General features: G+C 36.0%; 1 protein-coding gene across 6 annotated transcripts in view; it reads left to right on the top strand.

Moving 5' to 3' along the window:
* The window catches only part of drd2a (dopamine receptor D2a), a 32266-nt gene that overhangs the window by 1775 nt on the left and 5386 nt on the right, over positions 1-25105 (top strand). Inside the window, exons 2-9 of one of the 6 annotated variants that reach the window (XM_073922706.1) lie at positions 171-253; positions 395-466; positions 3523-3827; positions 10071-10180; positions 14151-14287; positions 18368-18567; positions 19615-19698; positions 22231-22579. In XM_073922706.1, coding sequence (XP_073778807.1) covers positions 3549-3827; positions 10071-10180; positions 14151-14287; positions 18368-18567; positions 19615-19698; positions 22231-22579 — 1159 coding nt within the window. In that variant the 5' untranslated portion in view covers positions 171-253; positions 395-466; positions 3523-3548. 6 annotated transcript variants of the gene reach the window in all.

Below are 25105 nucleotides of genomic sequence, written 5' to 3'. Positions count from 1 at the left end.
TCAGCCTGAATGTACATACACTTATAGTACAGATAAATACACATTCTCAGTTGTTCAAATTCAAAATCTCATAAAAAACACAATCACAAACACTGGTTCACTGGCTGATATAGGACATAATGAAAAAGCATGATTTATTTGAGCTGTGATGCATGTTTCTTTCTCTGCAGGGAGTGTCAACTCTGAGACAGCTTTCATGATCAAAACTGACACTGAGAAGGCTAAAGAGGCAATTATGTGGAAAAACCAATAAGTGGTGGTCCCTTTACACAAGGCTGGGTTACATTAATGATTGTAGTGTTTTGGGGTTATTTCCCCAAGCAAAATGCATATTTTACCATGTTGTACGGCTTAAGTGACGACATATTGCTATAGCAGTTCTGCCGTCTAACAGTTGTTCATTTACTGGACGTGGCGTAACTGTCGACGAGGCGATGCTGAGACCCTGAGTGATGTTGCATTCAAGGTGCGGCAAGTTCCAAGCATTCTTGCCTCCGTCTTACATAACTTTCTGATTTACATCACATGGGCCAAGGCATTGTGAATTGACCAATGTGATTTGTTTATATTTAATTTGCTATATACTACAATTTGATAAATAGCCTGACATTTTCATTAATTTTTTATGTCATATAAAAAATATATAGTCCCATAAATTTATGCACTGATACAACACAAATGTATGTATATCATTATATCATATATATATATATATATATATATATATATATATATATATATATATATATATATATATATATATATATATATATATATATATATATATAATTAAAAATATAATAAAAAAATAATAAACATTCAAACTGCTAGAATGTAGAAAAATACCGTAAGTAAATATGTGCTCTGGCAGTAATAAAACTAACAAATCATTCTTTTAATTGGATTGGATTAAAAATTATGTTATTGCATTGGTTGAAGTTGAAGTTATAACCCAGCCGGCAGAGGACGTCAACATGACGTCAGATTGACGTTTTTTCTTAACGCAATGGGGATGTTGCATTTTGCATGGAAATGAAAATCAGGTTGACGTCAGAACCCAACGTCAGACTGACATCAATGTCCAACGTCCAACCTAAAATCAACCAAATATTAACGTCTAATGATGTTACAGCTTGACGTTGTATGGATGTTACCAGTATGACGTCTATCAGACATTGGATTTTGGTTGCCATACCAGAAGAATAAATGTCAGTATTTGACATTGGTTTAAGATGTTGGCTCAATTTTGGATTTTGGACACTTTCAATAGAGTATATGCAGAGCTAGAGTTTCTTCACATAGCAATATACTTCTGTTGGACGGTTAATGTGACTTTTCAAATTTAATACAGTTCCTTTTAGAGCATCGATATTGTAATGTAGTTAAAATATAATCAGTTAAATAGACTTCAGCATTCATTTAGCATTTAAGTGTAAACCGAGATGAAAAGCTGTTTACATGCACGCACCCGTCAGGATCAGCAGGCTAGCGCAATGCCATTGGAAATACTGAAGTAAAATTAATTTAAATACTTTAAAGACATGGGGCAGAAAAAATGTTATTTAATGCAGTGCCTCTTGTACATTCTGAGACCCATTTTATACTGTATATCATTTCAAGAGTTCACACTTAGCTGATAATCAATAAAGCGTGTTTGGCATGCTGTCCCGGGAGAGAGCCCTGAGCTCGTAATATCCTCGAGCCCGGGGCTCCCTCCCGTTAGAAGGGCGAGAGGGGAATTCGAGGTCAGGTAGGTCTCGAGAACTCCCCTGCTTGTCACCGTGAGAAGTGTAAACTCAGGTTGTATTGGGTGATAATTTGTTTTAGTCGATTGCTATGGTTTATGTTTTTGGACGGTGGGAGGAAACCGGGGAACCCGGGGAAAACCCACGCGAACACGGGGAGAACATGCAAACTCCACACAGAAACACCAACCAGCCCGATGGGTTGGACTAGCGGTGTTCTTGCTGTGAGGCAACAGTGCTAGCCACTGGGCCACCGTGTCGCCCGATCAGAAAAAGTGGGAGGATGTAGGGGTGGAAGGGGGGGAGCTTCAAGACGAAGATAACTGGAGTGGAAAACTCAGGTTATTTATAATGCTTCCGTAATCATCTAATAGGGCTGATTACGGAGCTAACAAGGAGCCAGCTGTGTTGATTATAAGCACGTGATCCTCTCGAAATTAGTTTATGAATAAACCACACTTAGGTAGTGAAGATTGTTAATTTTGAAAGAAAAAATAACTTAAAAGTATAGATTTTGTAACAGCAGTTCACTGGAAGCGTTTGACCCAGGTTACTGACAAGTTAAAAGTCATTCTGCATGCTTCTGCATATACCCTATACAACCTACAATCAACCAAAGAGCAATTTCATTTGTTGCAGGATGTGAAAATAACGTTATCCTTAGACACTGGCTATACATAAAATTTTGGTTACCTGATGTTACAATCTAAAGCTAGCCTATTATTATCGTCTTATGACGTTGTGTGCCTGCTGGGAACAATATGACCATTATCAGTTTGTAGCAGTAAATGAAAAGTATCATATAGATCCAAAGTTGGATACAGGGTACCCAAAGGTTCAGTATCCGGATCTTTTCACATCGTATATGCTTCCCCTTGGAAGAGCATAAACATCACATTGCCTTTTTATTTTAAAGGCAAAAATAAGTAATTCAAATATAACTCATTGTACAGGCTTTCACAGACAATACTGGAAGCGAGGAAATGTCTTGTTTTGTTACAGTTGTTCACAAATTTCTTAAATTCTTACACATCGCTTTGAGATAAAAAGGACAATGTACAGATTTAAGGGGCTATACGAACTTCTCTAATCTATTATTATGGCAAGCAGACCTTTGTTCAGAGTGTGATATAATTTAGGTGGCCAGAATAGGTTCATTTGTCTTGAAATGCAAATTAATTTCATCCATTTCCTCGTTATAGCTGTAATAAATTTTGTGCTGAGCTCATACGAATTCTGAAAACCTGCTAGATATGCAAGGAAAAAAAAAACATTGCTCACTGTGCAGTTTGCTTATTTTGTCAATTTGCAGAGACAGTATATACTACGAGCCCTCTTGTTGTGATTTCACAAAACACTCTCACCTCCCTGTGTCCACTTATCATTTAGCTGATACTGCTTATGTTTCTGTCTGTATTCTTGGACGTTGTACAAGGGAAACAGTAGGTAGGGAGGAGACTTCTGTCCTAGTTAGTCAAGTCACATCCAGAGTTCAAAGACAGGCTTTTCAGGACAGCTGTGCGAATGATCACCCATAAATAAAGGATAGACTTTACACAGTGTACCATGCAGTGCAAGGCCACGGCCCTGTGGTTTCTAGTCAAAGCTACTGCTCAGGTGTTCCAATAAGAAATTGATTTTTCATGCCAAAACTTAGCGGGACATGCTGTGCAATCTGGTTGATGTGATAAGACACAGCTCAGAATGAAAAAACATGTGAGTGAAAAAAAAAATACTGGATTTCCTTCATTAAATAAGTCTTGTGTTTTGGTTCTAGGGTCTCAGCTTGGCTTCAACCATCTGATGGAAGTCTTCACAGCGTATGCCTTTAATGAAAGCTTCTTTGAAAATGCATCACGGGACTTCAATGCCACGGAACAAGGGGGGCGGCACCAGTACAATTACTACGCTATGCTTCTCACGCTGCTCATTTTTGTCATTGTCTTCGGCAATGTGCTGGTGTGCATGGCCGTGTCAAGGGAAAAAGCTTTGCAGACCACCACCAACTACCTGATAGTCAGCCTGGCTGTGGCTGATCTGCTGGTTGCCACGCTTGTTATGCCATGGGTGGTGTACCTCGAGGTAGGTTTACCGCTCTCTGTTTGGGACGCTAAAATGATTTAACCCATAAATCAGCTGTGGTATGTAATCATGCGAGGATGGATTATTCTCATCTGATTAGATAGTAAATTATTTTGCCGTCTTCCACATAACTCATTTAAATCAATCTGGGCTAGAATTAAGGAAGAAGAGCTGCAGGCACCAGTGTCTTAAACCTCATTCAAGCCAATCAATTTGCAGTAGCCACTAGCGCATGTCTAATTCAAGAAAATCTGATCCTAGCCATGGGTTAGTATTTATTTTCAACCTAAAGAAGCCTCCTTGTGCATGACACTGAACCATACATATAGCAAAGGTATCAGATTGCAAGCAAAATCCATAGGCTGGAAAGTACATGCAGACATGAATCTGGACTTTTTTTGTGAATGTGAGCTGGTTGAGAGTGTGATTTTTGGGGAATAGGTCAAAAGTGGCTCTACAAATGAAAGCATGTCTATTTTACAGCATTATTATAACTCCCCATATTAAATTAGAGTTTGATATCTAGTGTGGTTTTTCTTTTTCGTTTTTCTTTTTTGCTCCTAAAGGGCAGCGCTGAGTAATTGCATTCTCAGTCAATGGCTAAGATCATAATTTATTTAGTTTGAATCATTTATACGCATAAACAGAACATTAAAGAGTGCTACTGTGAGAAGATTGAAATGAAATGTTGTTACATAGAGCAGTCTGTTTATTGACTTCATAAAATTGCTCTTGGTATGTTGCAATATTAAAGTCCTCAGTATTTTTATTAGGTCTGATGAGATCATTTTTTCTCACTTTAAAATGAGTCATGAAAATAACCCAATTATCATAGCAAAAAAAAAAAAAAAAAACAATATAAGCAAGTGCTTGATTATTATTTATATTATATTTTTGCTTGATTGGTTGTGCCAAGTTCTTGATTTAAGAAATAGAAACCTTTCACTTTTCACTAATTTGAATTGAATTGGCCACATCATAAAAGAAATATCGACTGTAAATGCAAATTCAGATAAAAGAGGATTTCATGAGTGCTCAACTCGGGTTTTGTGAATGCATAAATTATTACAAAATTAACTTAATGTCCATTGATTTGTAAGATATACAATCACTTTTTTTACAATGTATTTTGCACCACATCGTTTTTACGTTTGAGACCAAAATATAAATTTGAAAAAAAAAGATTTGTTTTCATTGACTTATTTCTCCAGTATGAGACTCTAGAATCTATATCTGCCAAAAAATATGTCAACGTCAATGTTATTTATATAGCACTATTAAACACACCCAGAGGTTGACCAATGTGGTGCATAATAAACATCACAACAAAGATTATAGCCAGAACAGACAATTTTCAATGATAAAATGCCAAATTAAAGGGGTAAGTTTTCAACCTAGATTTAAAAACAGACAAAGATGAAACAGATCTAAAACAGAGAGGCAGAGCATTCCACAACCTAGGACTAGCTATTGCGAAAGCACGGTCACCCCTGTATTTCAGCCTCAACTCAAGGATGCATAACAATCTCTGGTTATATGACAGAAGAGACCAGGCTGATGCTGATGCTCAATCATGTCTGACAACCAAGAAGGTGCTAGTCCATTTAAAGATTTAAAAAACAAGAGAAGAATTGTAAAAGTGACTTGATAGTGAACAGGCAGTGCAAAGAGCATAAAACTGATGTAATGTGGTTATGTTTTTGGTACCAGTTAAAAGCCTTGCAGCAGCATTTTAACATAACTGTAAACAGGATAAGTCTGACTAATCCTAAAGTATAGTCACTTACAATACTTACAATACCAAATACAAATGCATCCTTATAAACAAAATATTTTTACTCACATTTAACAACAATACTTCTTGTACTGTAACTGTCTGCTCCTCCTGAATTAATTGGTGCTAAAAGAATCATACAGTATGATGTATTAATTGTCTCACTCAAACACAGATAGTTTGTTGGTTGATGGATTCTGGATATATTTCATTTATTTTAAAGTACATTTTTACTTTTTCAATCTTTATATGTTCTCCATTATGTTTTTCTTTTTCGAATAAAAGTGTGTAATGTGGCTGCAATTGTCTCCCAATTGAAAGAACCAATTTTGAAAAGGCCTAAAGTGAGCCTTCAATAATTCTAGCTTTAGTTCCTGCACAGACCCACATACTGTAAATTTGTAACAAATTTGGATAATTGCAGGCTATGGTCTTCTTTGGATGTACACAAACAATGTCTAATTTCACCCTCAAACACTATATTTGCTGCTGAGACTTGAAAGAGTTTGTATAATCAATGTGTCAAGGCGGCTCTTTTATTCTGCTTTGCAAAACAAATTCATTTTACACAAATTTGGTAAAGACAACAGCATCGATGCTCATAGTGTTTATAAGTGATGATGAGGAGAGCTGAATTTCCGATATGGTAATGAGTGTTTGGTTTGTGACACAACTGTAAGCAGTAGACCAATCGCAAAAGACTGGACCATCTGACTAATCAGAGCAGAGCAAGCACTTTAAGGTTTAGGGCGGATGCACACTGTGGGATTTTTGCTGTCGTACAAGCTTACATGCGTTAATTTTTTCTCAATGGGTGTTCTTCATGCCTCGTATTATTATTACACTTATGAGAGAGAGAGAGAAAGAGAGAGAGGTTCAGAAAGCAATGAAAATAATGTCTGTCCATGTTTTTGCTGGAATTTCTTGTGATTGCTATAACACAACAAAGAAGGTACACAATTGGGAAATCAAACAGAGGGGAGGATTTAACTGCTTTTATTGATTCAACGTGACTATTAAACACAACTGTGGAATCATCTCACATATTGATTAATTTCAAACACTTGACTGAAGTTATGAGGGGAGTAAAAACATGTTTTAAATGAGTTTTCACAGCATTTCAAATCAGTGGCAACACAGAGCTGTAGTTCACTAAAAAGGGATGCAAATCTCAAGCCGCCTTTCCACTGCACACGACAAGCAACAGACCGGAAGTCGTTCAGAAAATGCAGAAAATTTGGATTCGATTTGAGCTGCAGATCCGTTAAAATATTTTAACTCCGTCAACTAGACCGTATGTGACTGGCCGACCAGATGTGATGTATTCCAGTGTTTTACAGGCAGATCCATGAGTGCGAGATGAGAAAAAGGTTTTTTTCTCGTTATTTTTAGAATCAGAAAAAAAGTTGATATTAAAAAACATTTCTATTTATAAATGAATAATACATTTTACATTTTTTTTGTTGTCACATTCCCTCCAACATTTTTAGTGGTCTATGAGTTTCTTTTATTCATTCATTCAACTGTGGTAAACGAATGGAGAATAATGGCTCCTGCTTTTGCACTCCTTCATTTCGGACACCACAAAAAACCAGCTTCTGGATTTTTTCTGGTGCATGACAAAACTGAAAGTTCTGTGCAACTGCCACAAGGGGGCATATTCCGACGTTTATGTACAAATGTCGTGTGCAGTGGGAAGGTTGCTTGAGAATAGCCCCTTTCACACATACAGACCTTTCCGGAAAATTACCGGCAATTTTCCGGAAAGGTTGTATGTGTGAACAGGCCCTTTTTGAAAATACCGGTAAATTCGTTCTGGCTATTTTCCGGAAAGAGAAGTTGTAACATTACCGGTAATTTGCCGGAATGCTGCACTGTGTGAATGCAGAAGGAAGATTGCCGTAATAAGCGCGTCCACGTCTAGAACGGGCTGACGTGAGACACCTGCTTTAGCCAATCAGAACAGTCAGACGCATTCACGTGCGCGCGGTTTAGGAGAATAAAAGCCTTTGAATATTTTTTCCAGACACCTTTAGCTGCTAGATGTTAGTCAGATAATGTTTCTATGTTCCTTCTTTATGCTGTGTAAATAATTATCGATAAAATGTTCATGATAATCCGTTGTTTGTTTACCTTTAAGCTTTGCGTGTGCCCGTGAGCGCCCATAGAGCCAGCACACACACATATCATGAACATCTCGACATGCGAAAGTTTTTTTCTATGTTTTCATTAGAGTTGTACTCAGTACTGATCCATCGGAAGAGTTTGTAATGTATTAAAATGTTTACAAACACAAGCGCAGCTGTTTAGAGGTCATTTCTGGTTAATGATGTCAGAATTTACCGGCATTTTGCGATGGATGTGTGAATGCTCTTTTCCGGAAAAATTCCGTAACGTCCTCGCCTGTGTGAACAGCGCTTTTTTGAATATACCGGTAAAGTAGTTCCGGAAATTTTCCGGATATTTACCGGTATCACTGTGTGAAAGGGGCTAATGACTCATTGTTTTCAGAATCTCGGTAATGAAAGGTTATTGCACACTGAATTCGAAATTTTCCTCCATAATTTTCGCACGTTAAAAAATAAATTCAACCTCACGTTGTGTGAATCATATTAACACTTTGCCTTTAAAACTTTCATCCATCATAAAAAAATTCAAACCAGGTTTGATTTTTTTTTGATTTTCACATCTGAAAAAGCGCTTTGTTAGGTGTTTTGACAGTTCAGAGCCACCATACAAGCGAAAAGCTAAATACAGAATGCCGTCATTCAAGCTATAGATTATGTTATGCACTGTGTTTGTCATAAAGTTAAGACAGAATGTGGCGGACTGTTGAGAACCCCTAAATGCTATATTCTGAGAGGCGCACCTCTCCCCTGCTGCTTGGTGTGTGTGTCCATACATTTGGCGTGCTGCCCATAGACATTATAATAGAAAGCATGGTCTGCTTTCAGTTCATTGTTTCGACACGTCAATGCGGCTACCATCTAATGTCTGTAGGTACTGCCAATCTCTGTTCAGGATTTGTTTACAAATGTGAAAGTGTGACGTATCAAAAGCAATGTATCACAATTCCACCGATTTCCTGCTCTTTGATTATTAGCTAAACTCGCCTTCCTCTATGCAGTATTTGATGAACTAAATATGTTGCCTATTCCTCTTTCTTTTTCTACTTTTGAGACAACAAAGTATGACTGCTTGAACTGACTCCGAGATGTTTCGCGTTTTTTCACAATGGATTAATTTATTTATATCGTCCTCAGTGTGCAAGGTCTGCTCACATGACAAATCTTTAGCATATGAATCCGAAAAAGAATGCATGCCAAAATTTCAGACTTCATTGTGCAAAGACTGCGTGTTAAATCTTTTGCACTATGAACTATGTCTCTGTTTAGTAAACACTGCTCCATCTGAAAGCAGCGGCTGATCACAGAGCCAGTTTTACAGCCAAAATGCGCATGAATATTCGCCTTCGATAAATTACCCAGCCCTAATAAACTCACTCAAGATGTGTGTGTGGACTTCTGACAATGAATTCACACTGTGTATGGTGTGTATTAGAGACTGAAACCTGCAATGAACCATTTTACCTTACCTACCTTGCCTTATTTCAGACACAAAGAATTTGCAGTGTATTTCTCTGAGAAAATGAAAGTGCTTTTTCACCTTGGATGGATTTAAATTATAAAAGACCTCCAAAACAAAATTAGGATCCTATAAAATAGCATCACTTTTTATTAAATTCATTAAATCCAATTTCGCTTCATGCCACATAACTCTGATCAGCTTTTTCTATGCGCTCTAATTTAAAAAGTTTCTCTCTCCTAAGCTTGTTGCGTGGCTCTCTCTTTCTCTCTCGTACTCCCTCTATTAGTGCAAGGACGTGTTTTGATCACCGGCGATGTCTGAGAATGATAGTGGTGAGACTCATTTCATCAGACTTTAGAGATATGGTGATGAACTGATTCCGGCAACTCACAGCCGCTTTCATTAGAGGTGTCAAATAATTCTTTAATCAATGACAGGGATGCAAACTCCAGAGGCAGGAACCTAAGACCATCAAGAGGTTTCTCAGTCCCTCGGCTTGCCTGAGGACACACATTAATCAGAGCCCGCTCAGAAAGCTCTGCCAGCGAACTCAGGAGATGCAAAGCGTGGACGAGGCTGACCTGTGCTATATTGCCTTGCTTTGCCAGTTTGATCACATAAACCAGAGAAAATGCCAATATTTTATTGCTTTAAACATTATTATAGTAGCTAAAGCTGTAGCAGATCGACTCGCAGGCCAGAGAAGCAGGTGCTTGTGCTGTTACCATGGATATTTTTAATTGAAAGATGTTAGTCAGACTCGGAGCACTTCTGGCAAGTAAATGACTTTGCACATTTGCAGGCAAAGAGCACAGGTTTGTGTTCAGATGAGTTGTTCTACAATTAGCGGAGGGTTTAGTTATTGGTGTCTGTCCTCGCAGGTGGTGGGAGAGTGGCGCTTCAGCACAATCCACTGTGACATCTTCGTCACCCTGGACGTGATGATGTGTACAGCCAGCATACTCAATCTATGTGCCATCAGTATCGACAGGTGGGTGTTTCTGCATTGCCAACACAGGACTGGTCGAATGCTGAGCGAGACGTAATTTGGTTGCTTAGCTCAAAAGAGAGACCTACTCAGCTTTTACACACCTGAAAATAAACCAGATTTGATGCTGTTGCTGTTGTTATATATAGCGACATTCGAAACAAAGCTTTTCAAAGCTCTGACTCAACTGAGCCAATTGCTTTGTAAAATGATTCACTGTTTCAAAGAGCTGAAAACACCACATGCTGATCAAAACTTTGCACATATACATATATATATATATATATTACATGTTATTCCATGTTAGACCATTGTTCATCTTCAGAACACAAATGATGATATTTTGGATTAAATGCAGGAGCTGATACTCCATACAGCCCAATCGTCACAACTTGTTCAAAGAAAAATACCCTAAATATCCTCAAAATTGTTCAGTGGTTCAGTCAGAATATTAAAAAGCTAGAGAATACTTTTGTGCAGATTTAAAACAAAAATATCTACGATTTTATTAATCAGTATCTTCTCCTCAAGGTCAGTATAGGGTGCACTGATATAAACCCCTCGAATCCTCATGACCTCCACTGTATGAAACAAACGTGCACAAAAAAATACTTTCATAGCTTTATACTATTCTGATTGAACCATTAATGGTTTTTTTAACCTCTTATGAGCATTGCTGTCTATGGAGACTGATGGAGCTCTCCTATTCATCTAAAATATCTTAATTTGTGTTCTGATTTGAAACAACATAAGGGTGAGTAATTAGTAACAATTTTACTAATAACAATAACAAAATAAACTAATTTCAAGAAGATCACATGCTTATGATGGTCCATTGCTGGTTCTGCATTAGCTAAATCATTCACCAATCGGATGATTCATAACTCACTATAAATACCCAGAGTTTCTTACTTTAGAATCTTCTTTTTGAAGAATACCCCCTCCCACCCCTACTTCCCCTCCTTTTTAGATCGGTGACAAGGTGGCCCAGTGATTAGTACTGTTGCCTCACAGCAAGAATGTCACTGGGTAAAGTCCCTACTAAGTCAACATTTCTTTGTGGAGTTTGCTTGTTTTCCCTGTGCTTGCGTGGGTTTCTCCTAGGTTCCCTGGTTTTCCTCCCACAGTCCGAGATACATACATATACATATTTATAACTTCAAGCATGGATAAAAACAAAATAATTGCATTTAAGAAATCATGAAATACCAGTCAATATGAAGTTTCCATATGACTTGGGTTGGGGGGTATACAGAGATAAATCAATATATTTTTCAAGAGTTCACACTTAGCTGATGATTGATGATAGAGCTTGTTTGGCATGCTGGCCTAGGAGAGAGGCCTGAGCTTATAAGATCCTTGAGCCCTGGGCTCCTTCCCATTAGCAGGGCATGAGGGGAGTTTGAGCTCAGGTAGATTTCAATTAACTCCCCAGACTTGTTTCTGGCTAACGAAAGATATAAGGGTGGCTAAAGAAAGATATACGGCTTACTAAGAGCTCGACTATGATGCCAATTGGAACTGTTCAATTTACAGTACTTAGGTTGTGTGTTTTTGGACTGTGGGAGGAAACCAGGGAACCTGGGGGCTCAGTAGAGAGTTTAGCAGTGACATTCTTGCTGTGAGGCAATAGTTATAATCACTGGGCCTCCGTGTCACCCAATCTAGAAAGGGGGGAGGGGGGCGGTGGGTGGTGGGTATTCTTCAAGACGAAGATACTGAGGTAAGAAACTCTGGTTATTTATAGTGAGTAGGAAGTCTGAAACTTCACTTTAAAAAATATTGTTACTGTTTTAATGTAGGGATGTTGTAGGGAAATGTTGTATATCAGAATAGTATAAAGCTATGAAAATATTTTTTGTGCACAAAAAGTAAAAATAATAACTTTTATCAGATACTCAGATGTGCCTGTGCTTTGTTTCAAACAGCGAAGATCACGAGGATCCAGGGGGTTTGTATCAGTGCACAGTGCTTGTGAACACGCACCCTATACTGACACCTGGGAGAAGATACTGATGAATAAAGTCAATATTCTTGTTTTACATGTGCACAAAAATATTCTTTAGCTTTATAATATTCTGACTGAACTACTAAAGACACATAGACAATTTTGAGTATATTTATGGTATTTTTCTTTGAACAAGTTAAGGTAAATGGTGTATATGGACGATCAGCTCTTGCATTTAATCTAAATTATCGTCATTTGTGTTCTAAAGATAAATGATCTAAAGATGATGATGGAAAGTTCACACAAAAGTGACAATGTTGTCAACATTTAATCGTCATTGACTTGTTTCAAACCATAATGAGTTTCTTTCATTGTTAAAGAACAAAATAAGAAATTTTGAAGAACGCTGAACCCTGTAACTATTGACTTGTATATAATATGCTTCCTACTATCAAAAGGTCTATGGTTACAGGCAGGGCTTGACGTTAACTTTTTTGATCACTAGCCACTTTGGCTAGTAGATTTCCAATATTGCTAGCCACTCGCCATTTTCACTAGCCTCAATTTTATTGGTGGGAAAATACACTTTTAAATGCATAAATTGGTTTCCCAGAGATGGGTTGCAGCTGGAAGGTTATCAGGTGCGTAAAAAATGTGCTGGATAAGTTGGCGGTTCATTCCACTGTGGTGACCCCGGATTAATAAAGGGACTAAGCTGAAAATAAAATAAATGAATGAATACATAAATTTGATTATGACATGCTAAAATTACAACTGACCCAGCCGAAGCTCGAACCAGCGACCTTCTTGCTGTGAGGCTACTGCCACTGCACCACTGCGTCACCCTTTTGTGTTATGTCCACATTCATTTAATTTTCTTGTGTGTTGTGTATGACCTTAATCAATGTGCATGAGCAAATGGGTTGTGGTTTCTTATTGTTGCACTGCAATTAGTTTTTATTTCACATGACTTTCAAGGCTCAAAATTAAGGATTTACCATTAATTATTTAATTTATCCCTAACCATACCAAAAATAATTATTGTCATGTGTCTAAAACAAACAAACCAGTTAACTAAATGGGAAGTTAATTTCCTATTAAAACAATCGCTTTTTAAACAGTCTCGCACATCACCTTTGCACGCGCAAATTATCGTCCTCTCATTCGGTACTCACCTGCTTTCTTTTGGTCATGTGAAGTTTTTTTTTTAAACTCTACGATCACATTTGCACGCATACTGGGCCATCTTTTTTGTTGAACCCTGCTTTTATGAAAACTACAATTTAAAAATTATTTGGAACCAGCCAAAGTGGCTAGTATAAGCGAATGTCTTATACCAGCCACAGCTGAAATCTACCCGCACTTGTATACAGGTATACAGCATTCTTTAAAATACCTTCTTTTGTGTTTTACCGAAGCAAGAAACTCATAATGATGTTGAAACAAGTCAAGGGTGAGTAAATGATGACAGAATTTTAAATTTTTGGGTGAACTATCCCTTTAACAACCATCAGGTGAGCAAATATCAAAAAACTACAAATGAAAAAAATACAAATGGTCTATTAACATACAATATTTACAGTTTGCTGTTGGACGAACAAAGCTTCGCTCATTGAAATCATAGCTTTGCCAATTTGATGAACACTCCAAACCCCTATTGTATCAAATGATTTACAGTGGTTATGGAGCTTCACAAAGCAGCACTTCAAAAGCTCCCATCGCTAGTTATATATAGACAACAACATCAACTTCCTTGTACCCCGTCACCTAAATAAGCTCAAAATAGTAAGGAATACTTGTAAGATCGATAGTGGTTCATGCTAGACGTCTCCTTCATTTATATAGCAAGTAATTAGATACTAGAAAGAAAGACCTCAGTGGATAATCAGAGGTCATGGGAAACACCAGTGTATTGTGTTGTACATTATATCACATGAATACAGGCATACCTGTTAATTGTGCAGAGACATGAAGACATATATAACGAGACAACAAACAACTCATTTTTGTTCTGTATCTCCACAGGTACACAGCTGTAGCCATGCCTATGTTATATAACACACGCTACAGCTCCAAGAGGAGAGTCACCGTCATGATTTCTGTGGTCTGGATTCTGTCTTTTGCTATATCATGTCCACTGCTGTTTGGACTCAATAATACTGGTAAATATGGGGGAACTATTTACTTAATCTGGGCTGTCAGTCAATCTGTTTAAAAGTCTGAACTAAATTAACTGAATAAAAACGAATACTTTCACTCGAAAAAAAAAAGACAACTAGTTGACCATATCAGGAAAAGCAGTAAAATGCTACACAAATCTTCAGTTTGGTGCTTTTCAAATGACTTTCTATTCATTGAACACATTTGAATTGTAGCAATATTTCACCCAATTACAGTCTGTATTTTAAAATAAAGAAAAGCTTAATGATTGATTTAAAATATATATATATATATATATATATATATATATATATATATATATATATATATATATATATATATATATATATATATATATATATATATATATATATATATATATATTTAATTTAAAGTATTTTTTCCGAAAACTGACCTGGAAAATTTGAAAAAAAGTCCAGTTGACTTAACATTGGGTCAAAATGTATGACTTGGGCTAATTTAACTCAGACTACCAATCTGCCAATCACTGATGACCTTTCAACTTACTAGCCACAGCCTAGCAACCACTTACGGCACCCTAGCAACTGTCCCAAAGACTTCCATTGTAAAAAAACTGCCATGGACTTTTCATTGGACATACTAACAACAAACCAATTCATGTTAACAACATACTAACAAAAATACTAGCATACTAATCATACTAGAAACATGCTAACAAATATACTAATCTATAATACCAATATACTAACATTAATCATACTAGAAACCATCTAGCAACACCTTAGCAAACGCCTAGCAACCACTCAAAACACCATAGCAATGACTTAGAACACCTAAGTAACTGCCTAGCAACACCTTAACAACCACCTAGCAACACCTTAGCAACCACCTAGCAACACCTTAGTGACCACTCAGAACACCCTAGCAATGCCTTAGCAACCACCTAGTAACGCCTTAGCAACCGTCTAGCAACCACTCAAAACACCCTAGCAACCACCTAACAATGCCTTAGTAACAGCCTAGCAACCACTCTGAACACCCTAGCAACCGCAAAGCAATACCTTAGCAACCACCTAGCAACCACCTAGCACAACACTTTAGCAACCACCTAGCAATGCCTTTGCAACCACTAAGCAACACTTTAGCAACCACTTAGCAATGCCATAGCCACTGCCTAGCAACCACTCAGAACACCATAGCAACTGCCAAGCAACACCTTAGCAATGGCCTAGCAACACCTTAGCAACTACCTAGCAACCACTCAGAACACCCTAGCAACCCCTCAGAACACACTAGCAACCACCTAGCAACCACTCAGAACACCCTAGCAACCCCCTAACAACACCTTAGCAACCACTCAGAACACCCTACCAACCACCCAGCAACCACTCAGAACAACCAACTAAGTAGCAATGCCTTGGCAACCGCCTAGCAACCACTCAAAACACCTTATTAACTGCCTTGCAAGAAACAGGCCAATCCATACTAGAAACATGCTAATATACATGTGCTTATCTATCTTTGCCAGCTGATTCAAACTGCTTAAAACTACTTCAATTATTTAAACTTTAAAACTACTTCAAACTCTCAAACGAGGCTTTCTCAAGCCACCATATAGTTTGTCTACGAACTTTACTTTTCCCATTAATTCTATGCTGTGCTAATTAATTAAACATTTATGTGATTCATTTACATGCATTTGCTGAGAAGTGCCCTTAAATGAAGGTACAGACGTTCAATGATTGTGGCACACGAGTAGAAAATGAGATATTCTTAAAATGAAGATTTAGAAGCAAATTATAAGCTTATGTCCTGCAAAGTATCCACCACTGTTCACTTTGTGTCTTTTATGCATATTCTACAAATGATTTTATAAGGATTATGACAGCTAAACTCAATTTAAGTGGATCTTCTTGGCATACGCTTAAATAAGTAGCTTCTGTTTAGAAATAGTATTATAGTACAATGTAACAGCTTGCTGAATTTACAGAGTACTAGTGTCTTTATTTTTCATGCACACTGGTGTTAGGGGCAGCTAAAATTAAGTTAGGTCACTGCTTCATTTGAAAGTTATGTTAGAGGAAGTGATTTAATCAGCGCTTTTCTGCTTGAATGCACACAGTGGGTGGACGAGGGTCAGGCACTCGTGAGCATGAACAAAACAAATCATAATATAAGATACTGGGAAGATGAGTGTTATAATCTAGACTAGAGGGTTTCAGTCTTTGACATGACTGACCAAATATGATTATTCTCATGAATGGGATCACCATTCTAAACTGTATATTTATAAGTCATTTGTCAAGTCAGTTGGTGTATAAAAACCTGATTTCTGTTATATTAATAATACTATACATGTGTCTGTGTCAGTAGCCTAGAGGTACTGCGCTGACATATACAGTAGCACTATAGTGCTCACGGCAACCCGAGTTTGATTCCCGGCTCAAGGTCCTTTGACAATCCTTCCCTTCTCACTGCTCTCCTGTCTGAATTCTCTACTGTCCTATGATAATAAAGGTGAAAACCCCCCAAAATATGTTTTTAAATAATAATAATGTGTGTCTAAAATATTGTTTTAAAAATCTTTATATTAAGTCACTTCTGTATATATTGTGATAATTTTTATTGTTCATTTGTATTCTAATTTGTATTGGTTTGTTTAATTCTATTTAATTATCCCTTAAAAATGGCATTAATTTAAATATTATGTGATTTTATTATTTTATATATTTTTTAAAAATTTATGAATAAGTTATATTTGCTTTTTTTAATACATTGATACATGAATTGTTTTATTCTATTTAATTGTTCCTTAAACGTTTGCATCATTAATTTAAATATTATGTAATTCTATTATTTTATATTTTTTCATGAATATGTGATATTTGCTTTTTTATACATTTTTGATAAAATATGTATAAATATTTTATTCTAATTAAAATACTTGAATCTTTTATATTCAATAATAAAAAACTATATTAGTTGATGCTTTCTCAGAAAGAAAGGTACAAAACTGGGGCAAAGATTCCATAAACAGACATTTTGGATACCTTTAGGGTATATGTAATGTAATGTAATGTGAAGAATTTACAGCTTTATGTCTAAGTATATCTATAGGTACTATGAGTAACACATTTGTACTTTAAAAATAAATAAATATATAAATAATATAAATAAGTATTATATGTATATATATATATATATATATATATATATATATATATATATATATATATATATATATATATATATATATATATATATATATATATATATATATATATATATATATATATATAAATATATATTAATGCTAAAGATTACTGTAAACTTGATCTATTTGAGTAATCGAAGCATTTTGAGCTCAGTAAAACCCAATAAATGAAGAGAACTCAAACCAACTTAGTACTGTAAAACCCAATAAGTTGAAGCAACTCAAACCTTTTGAGGAAACTGATTGCTACATCTATACGAGTACTGTGAACGTACTCCATTTAAGTTGAAGTAATGAGGTATTTATAATTAACTCATTACCTTCAACACTGAGTTCAAAATTCTTTTCAAATGAGTAGAATTAACTTTCAGTCAATTTTGAGTTAACTACACTCATTTGACTTGATAAAGTTGGGTTTTACCATGTTCGTAAATCAAGAAACATTTTCTAGACACGTAAAAAATATTGTCTTGTTTTGAAAAATAATGTCCCCAAATTAAGGGAGTTTTACCTTAAAACAAGTAAATTGATCTGCCAATGGGGTAAGAAAAATATTATTGTTTACAATTAAAAAAAAAAAATGTATTTCTTATCCTGCTGTCAGATTATTTAGTTTGTTTAAAAAAAAAAAACTCACTTAATTTTGCCATATTTCTGAAATCAATTTTGCTTGTCTAGAAAACACTTCTTGATTTAAGAATATTTAGATATTCAGACTAGAAACAAGACATAAAATCTAAGTAAGAAAATCATTTTTTGCAGTGTGTTAGTCATAAAAGTGTATGATCTGAAAAGGTATCACCCCTGTGACAGGTTTTGTACAGTTATTTCAGAATGTGAACAGTTATAACTTTGAATGACATTTTCCCTGTATTTTCTATTCCAGTAACCCATGACGATGCTCTCTGTGTGATTGCGAATCCTGCCTTTGTAGTTTACTCCTCCATTGTGTCCTTCTACGTTCCCTTCATCATAACTCTGCTAGTGTACGTGCAGATCTACGTGGTACTCCGGAAAAGACGGAAACGTGTCAACACCAAACGCACATGCCCAGTTACAGACATGGATATGAGCTCGACTATAAAGGTGAGATCAGCTGTTTCATGACTAGTTGTGAAAGTTTGCACTTACTCAGCACTCAAGTAGAGTTTAGTGAATTGGGATTGTTAAAAAAACTGCAGTGTCGATGAATTTCATAGTAATTTGTCAGCGCTGAAATTCCCATCAGCAGTGTAGGAGTAATGAGCAGCTGAATAGAAGTGGATATTAGTACATGCTTGCACATCTGTGAAAATGGAAGTGTGTCAAGAGCGACCTTTCTTTTCTGTTTTTTTTTTTGCTTGTTGTATTGATTCTCCCAACATACAGCAAATCAATGTGAGACGAGCAGGAAATGGCCACAGCTTTATATCACTGCTATTATAATAAACAGTTCGTCTGCACATTGTTTTACACAGATGCAGCTAGGCTTCACCAGAGCGCATATGCTGCAGCAGAATAAATTCAATATAGCATTATTTAGAGAAACCGATAGCTTATCTACCCATCCTAAGCTTCTGCAAGGGCATCAGAGCATTATTGAAAGTCATTTGTGGTTAGGGAGTTCTCATGCTGTGTCCTGACGGCGAAAGTAAACATCGCATCTCCTATCAGTGGTTTCTGTCACTGCTGCGTCTCCTCCAAAGCATTCTGATGTGAAAACAGGCTTAGATCAACATCATGTTTATTTCAGGAGAGCGGATCATCTTGAAGTGCAAAACTCCTCCTCATGCTTCTATAGAGCAAGTGTCTTGTTTCCAAAATACAGAACTTTTGGATTCAGATCTGAAATGATCTTTAGATTCGCCACATCTGCATCCAAAACATACGCGTTGTAGACAGAGAATGCAAAGCTTAAGCAATCCTCCTTATGCAGAGCAGGTCATTTAAAATGGTTAAGGATTACCTATAAATATGATCTATAAGCTGACATTAAAAATATCGCTGTAACCGACTGAAATTACCAAGCTCGCATATTCCTCCCATTTCTATAATTGCAAAGAAATTAAACTCAACCTTGGGCGAGACGACTAATTCCTTTCTGGTCTAAATCTGTCACAACAGTCTGGTGTTTCTCTCCCATGTGTGTTTCAGAAATGCACCCATCCCGATGATGTGAAACTGTGCACTGTGATCGTCAAGTCCAGTGGGAATTGTCCTGTGAACAACAAAAATGTGGTACATCCATTTTCGCTGTTGTTTTCCCAGATATCGCACTAAACAGGATTTTGTTGTGCTCGCAACCTCCAGAAGTAATGCAGACAGCTGATATTTGAGAAACGACAGTGTGTCAACAAATATTAAAAGTTAATCTCTGTACTTAATGTACACTTCATATAAAGTTATATTGACTGAAACAATAAACAAGTTAAATAGAGTGAAATCAATCAGTGAACCATTTCACACAGTACCCTTACAAAATGACTGCAGTTTAAAAAAAGGAATTAAAGGTTTTAGTTAACCTCTTAAAAGTGAAGTTGTTTGGACAAAAAAAGCTGCGTTATTTATATATATTGCAGTATTACTGCAATACAACTGAAATACAAAAATACAATCAACGCAGTACATCTACTGCAATAAAACTGAATTATTACTACAGTCCAAATGCAGTACAACTACTGCAATTCAGCTGAATAACTACTACAGAACAACTACTGCAATAGTACTGAAGTGATACTACAGTACTACTATAATGCAGTACAGTATAATGCACTACTGCAGTACAACTGCTATACAACTACTACTTTTCCTGCTTGGTGGACAATGTTTTCTAAATGAGGTTTCAGCACTTCATTTGTACTGCTGAAGTACTACCACAATATATTGTATTGTATTTTTCTGAAGTATAAGTAACTACAGAAAAACATATACAATACTGCAATACATAATTAAACTAAAGTGTACTTTTAATACTTATGAACCCAAGTGCAAAACATTATATAACATATCACTATATTGCCCCTTTCAGCTAATTTAATGTTACTTCAGTTGTATTGCAAGTTTTACTGCTGTTGAATTTTATTGTATTGTTGTTGAACTGTGTTTATGCCTCATTATACTGCATTTCTTTTCAGTTGCATTGGATTTGGTTGTACTGTTCAGGTCACCACAGTTATTTTTGTATTATTAATTTATTGCAAATAAACTCTTAAAATTCTAATTAGAAAATTACTTGAATCCAAAAAACATCCCTGAAAAAATACAAAATATTTTTGGAAGATGTTGAAGAACAAACCCTTTGGAACACAAGTGCAGTACAGTTCTTACCACACCATAGGCATAATAGACTACAGCAGCACATGAGCAGTAAAGATGGAGTTTACTTGTTTTTACTCCAGTTTACTGCAACTTATAAAATACTTATAAAATGCAAAATATTTTATTGTACTGTATTTGAACTGGGTTTTTTACTTCATTGAATTGCAGTTTTGCAAATTGTACTTAATTTTACTGCAGTTATACTTCTATATACTGTAATTGTACTGAAGTTGTACTGCAGTTTTACTTCACTTTTCTTGGATTTACTGCACATATTAAATGTTTACATGAAAACAATGCATTATAAAGCAGAAAAGTCTGCATTTGTAAAGGGTAGCCAGCCTGATTTCATGAAGAAATGCAACTATGTTACATTTTGTCAGTTTAATGTTAGTTCAGTCTTATGAAAATTTTAGATTTTAAAAAAGATGTGGCACCCAACCTCGCCCCTAAACCCAATCATCATCGGGAGATACATGAATAGTACTAAATTGTACAAATGAGTTCTTACAAATTATCCACTAAATCAAAATGTTACGAATTGTGAGATGATGTTGGGTTAGCATACAGATGACAAAGCTGTCAAAGCAATTTCTGTTCCCATGGATCGACAAAGACTAAAAACTTTATTTTGCATGCCAGGCCATCTTGTTATATAGAAACACTTGTCTGTGCACAAAAGGCATTGTTGATGTTTTTTTAATAAGCAAGGGCTTGATGTCATTGTTTTTACAAATATTAGAATTTTTGCTAACCTTTTCAAAAACATCATAACGAACATAGCTTTTTCAGACTACGTTTACACAATAATATGCATTAAAAATATATCCATGAAAATGGCCAAAAATGCTGCATTATGTACAGTATCTATGTATAATATTTGGTGGTGTTATCCTATTAGTTAGCAACTGTTAGCAAGTGACAATGTGCCGTTGGTGTCTCTGTGCTTTTGTCTATGTAGAATTTGATGTGTGTGTAATAAGACACATCTCTGCTTTTCGCTGTAATGTGAAGTGAATGTTTGCTAATGCTGATGAACCATTAGCAAACACTTGTAGCACCAACAACACTACTGCCATGTAATCCACCACTGTAGTGCATAACGTATGTTTGTTTGTGCTTGCCGTTAATCTCCATATGTATGCACATGACATCATTGTTTACAAGGACTTCAGCTTTCGGGTGATTACATGGACATGACAATGGCAACATTTAAAAAAAATGTCCACTTTAAAAACCTGTTTCAAATATATGCATTTAAAGTCCCAAAAATGATGGTGACTTGTAAACGAAGAGGAAAAACATATAAAAAGATTCCTGTTTATGGCTAAAAAACATTGTTGTGTAAAAGCCCCCAGAAAACGTACTATATGTAAAATGCTTTATAGTTTAGAACTGTTTGTATAAACATACCTTTGGCCAAACAGACTTTTCTTCTTCTTTTTCGGTTAGATCTTCATAAAAGAGGTTGTAAACAACGGGGACGACATCCAGATGGATGAGATCACAAACCGAAACCCTTCGAGACAGAGGAAGCAGGATCAGTCTGGTGGAAGTCAACAAAACAGCCGGCTGGTTAACTCTAATCTAAGAGAAACTGACATATCACCTCCATCGCCTGAAGCTGGTGTCAAGCCTGAAAGAAATGGCAACACCAGCAGTATCACGAAAGGGGCCAAAGCATTTGAGATCCAGGTCTCCCCCACCGGCAAAACTCAGACATCAGTCAAAACTCTTAACAAACGCAAAATCTCTCAGCAGAAGGAGAAGAAGGCCACTCAGATGTTAGCTATTGTCCTTGGTAAGTGCTTTTTAAGAACTTTAACACAAAGGTACAGTGTGTGTATGAAAAAAATGTTGCTTGATTTATTCATGAAGTGCAAACACTGTGACACTTTCCAAAAAAAAAATAAATAAATAAATCACTAAACAGCAACACTGGCTCAGCCAATAGTGTGACTTTTGAGCAAGACCAATTCCTGACCAATTGCAGACAGGTAGTGTCTCGTTTCAGAAACGGAAAGGGAGCAAGGACTCAAATGCAGTAAATTAGGGGTTTATTAATAATAAAAATACAACAAAAACAACCCAGAGGTGGAAAACATTAACACAACGGTAAAAACAAACTAGACTGGGCTGGCAGGGAAGAACGGGGCTGGACACGACAGGACAATGCAATTATAATAGATGAACTGGCACAGGGCAGCAGACATGAGTAGACTATAAGCAGAAAGAATTAACAAGCAAACAGGTGAACATAATAAACTAATTATGGGTTAACAAGGAGGGTGGGACTAGACAATAGACAGGAGCACATAACACTAAGAAACAACACAAGCCATGTGCTCATGTAAAAAGGACTAGAACATTCAGCCAATGAGAGAACTCTTAACTGCATGTTCATATGAAACTCCAAAGCACGATGTAAAACACAGAGCCACGTGCTAAGACACCAACAAAAACAGAATGTGAGATAGAGCACACTATAAATAAAAACACTTACGGTACACGTTTCCAGTCCCACTGCCAACCGAAACCAACTAGACCAGAGTGCTGAGAATGATAACACCATGCCGTGAACAAAACAACAAACACACTAGGGGTGCTTTTCAGAAAACCATCGTTAGCTAACTAAGGTGGCAAGTTCTGTTGTTACAAACATAATTCACTGATTTGGCATTTCCCAAATCCGTCTTACCAACGAACATTCGCAAAATGCATCGCAAACTTGTACGCTTGTAACTACACCTTTAGAGCTGTAGTTAGAAACATAGTTCCTGACTGTGATCTGTTTCTTGTTATATGCCCTATTTATTTAAAATATTCTAACATTTAAACTTGGAATAATTAAAAAAAAAACATTAAAAGTCATCACTCTTAGGTGTAATTTGCTTTCAAAGTATTTTACAGTTCAGTTTTAGTGATCTTTACATTGACAATTGCGCTCCCCTCGTAGTGCACTTTGAAAACATTTATGCCATTATGAACGCAGCTTTGGCTCATGACGAAAGCTATAGGTGACCTATAAGATAAAAGCGGAATTTACGTTACCTCTCCAAAGCTTGTGAAAAAAAAATATATATATATATATGTTATAATATATGTTACATAATATTTAATATACCCTAATGGTTTTAATTTATGATTGGTTATTTATTAAGAAATTTATCTGTACTGTATATGACGTGAGCCTGTTTGTTAGAAGAATTGGAAAAGTAAACTTTTCCAAAAAAGAAAAAAATAATAATAAACAACAACAACAACAACATAATAATAATAATAATAATAATAATAATTATTATTATTATTATTATTATTATTATTATTATTATTATTATTATTATTATTATTATTATTATTAAGTAGGATTTTTTTCCCATTTCTTAATAAACTATATTAGGCCTACAATCATTAACGTTTTGTATGATTTTACATGAGATTAGAATACGTTTTAGCTTAGTGATTTAATATGGAATATTCTCCATAATATTTGTAAAGGAAACATATATAGGTCCTATATGTGTCATTTACATACCCTATTTTTCAATTAATATGGAAAACAAGTGCATGTTTTTACCAAAACTAATATTGGATTTTTTTTTTAAAATACGAGTGCATAAAAGACTAAATAATTTGCACAATATAATTACAATATTTACAATGGAATATAATCTGTGGTGTTTTGCTCTAAAAAAAGTAGTTACTCCACCCAGTTTAGGGCATCATTATGGACGCTTTACATTATAACTAACGGGGTTCAAACGATGGATCTGCGACAGAGAAGCTACAGTTTTGGGACTAAACACTCGTCACTACTTTGTTCTTTTCCCAAACAATGCATTGTACTATGATAGTTCAGCCGCAGGTTATGTCATTGTTTGGAAAACGCACTCCAGTACGAGAGTGCGGATCCCGAGCACGCCCAGACCTCACGTGCACGGGTCAAGCAGGAGTGTGCACAGCTCGAGCACAGTCAAGACAGTGCTCATACAAAAGAAGAAATCAGACAGGAAATATGAGTGCTCGACCCGAGAAAACTTGAGCCGAGCACAACATACTAGACAAGACAGGACTAGTGTCTGGACTCGTTATTGTTATTGAAGAAAATGCAAAAGCATGTTATTTATAATCTACACAACTTGCTTTCTCTAAAATGTGCAGTATATTAGAATAAATTGAGCATTTTTGCTGAACACACACTTTGCTTCAGACTCAATGAGGAGAGTAATAAATTTAATTTAAAAATCCTTTTATGTTTTTTTGAGCAAGATGAACAAAGGGAAAGACTTAATAGTGTTTAATGGTGTAATGCTTACTTATTAAAATT

The sequence above is a fragment of the Danio rerio genome, chromosome 15, assembly GCF_049306965.1.
Source record: "Danio rerio strain Tuebingen ecotype United States chromosome 15, GRCz12tu, whole genome shotgun sequence".
Lineage (NCBI taxonomy): Eukaryota > Metazoa > Chordata > Actinopteri > Cypriniformes > Danionidae > Danio > Danio rerio.
The sequence above is the reverse complement of the archived record's forward strand: the minus strand, read 5'-3'. Positions and strand labels throughout refer to the sequence as shown.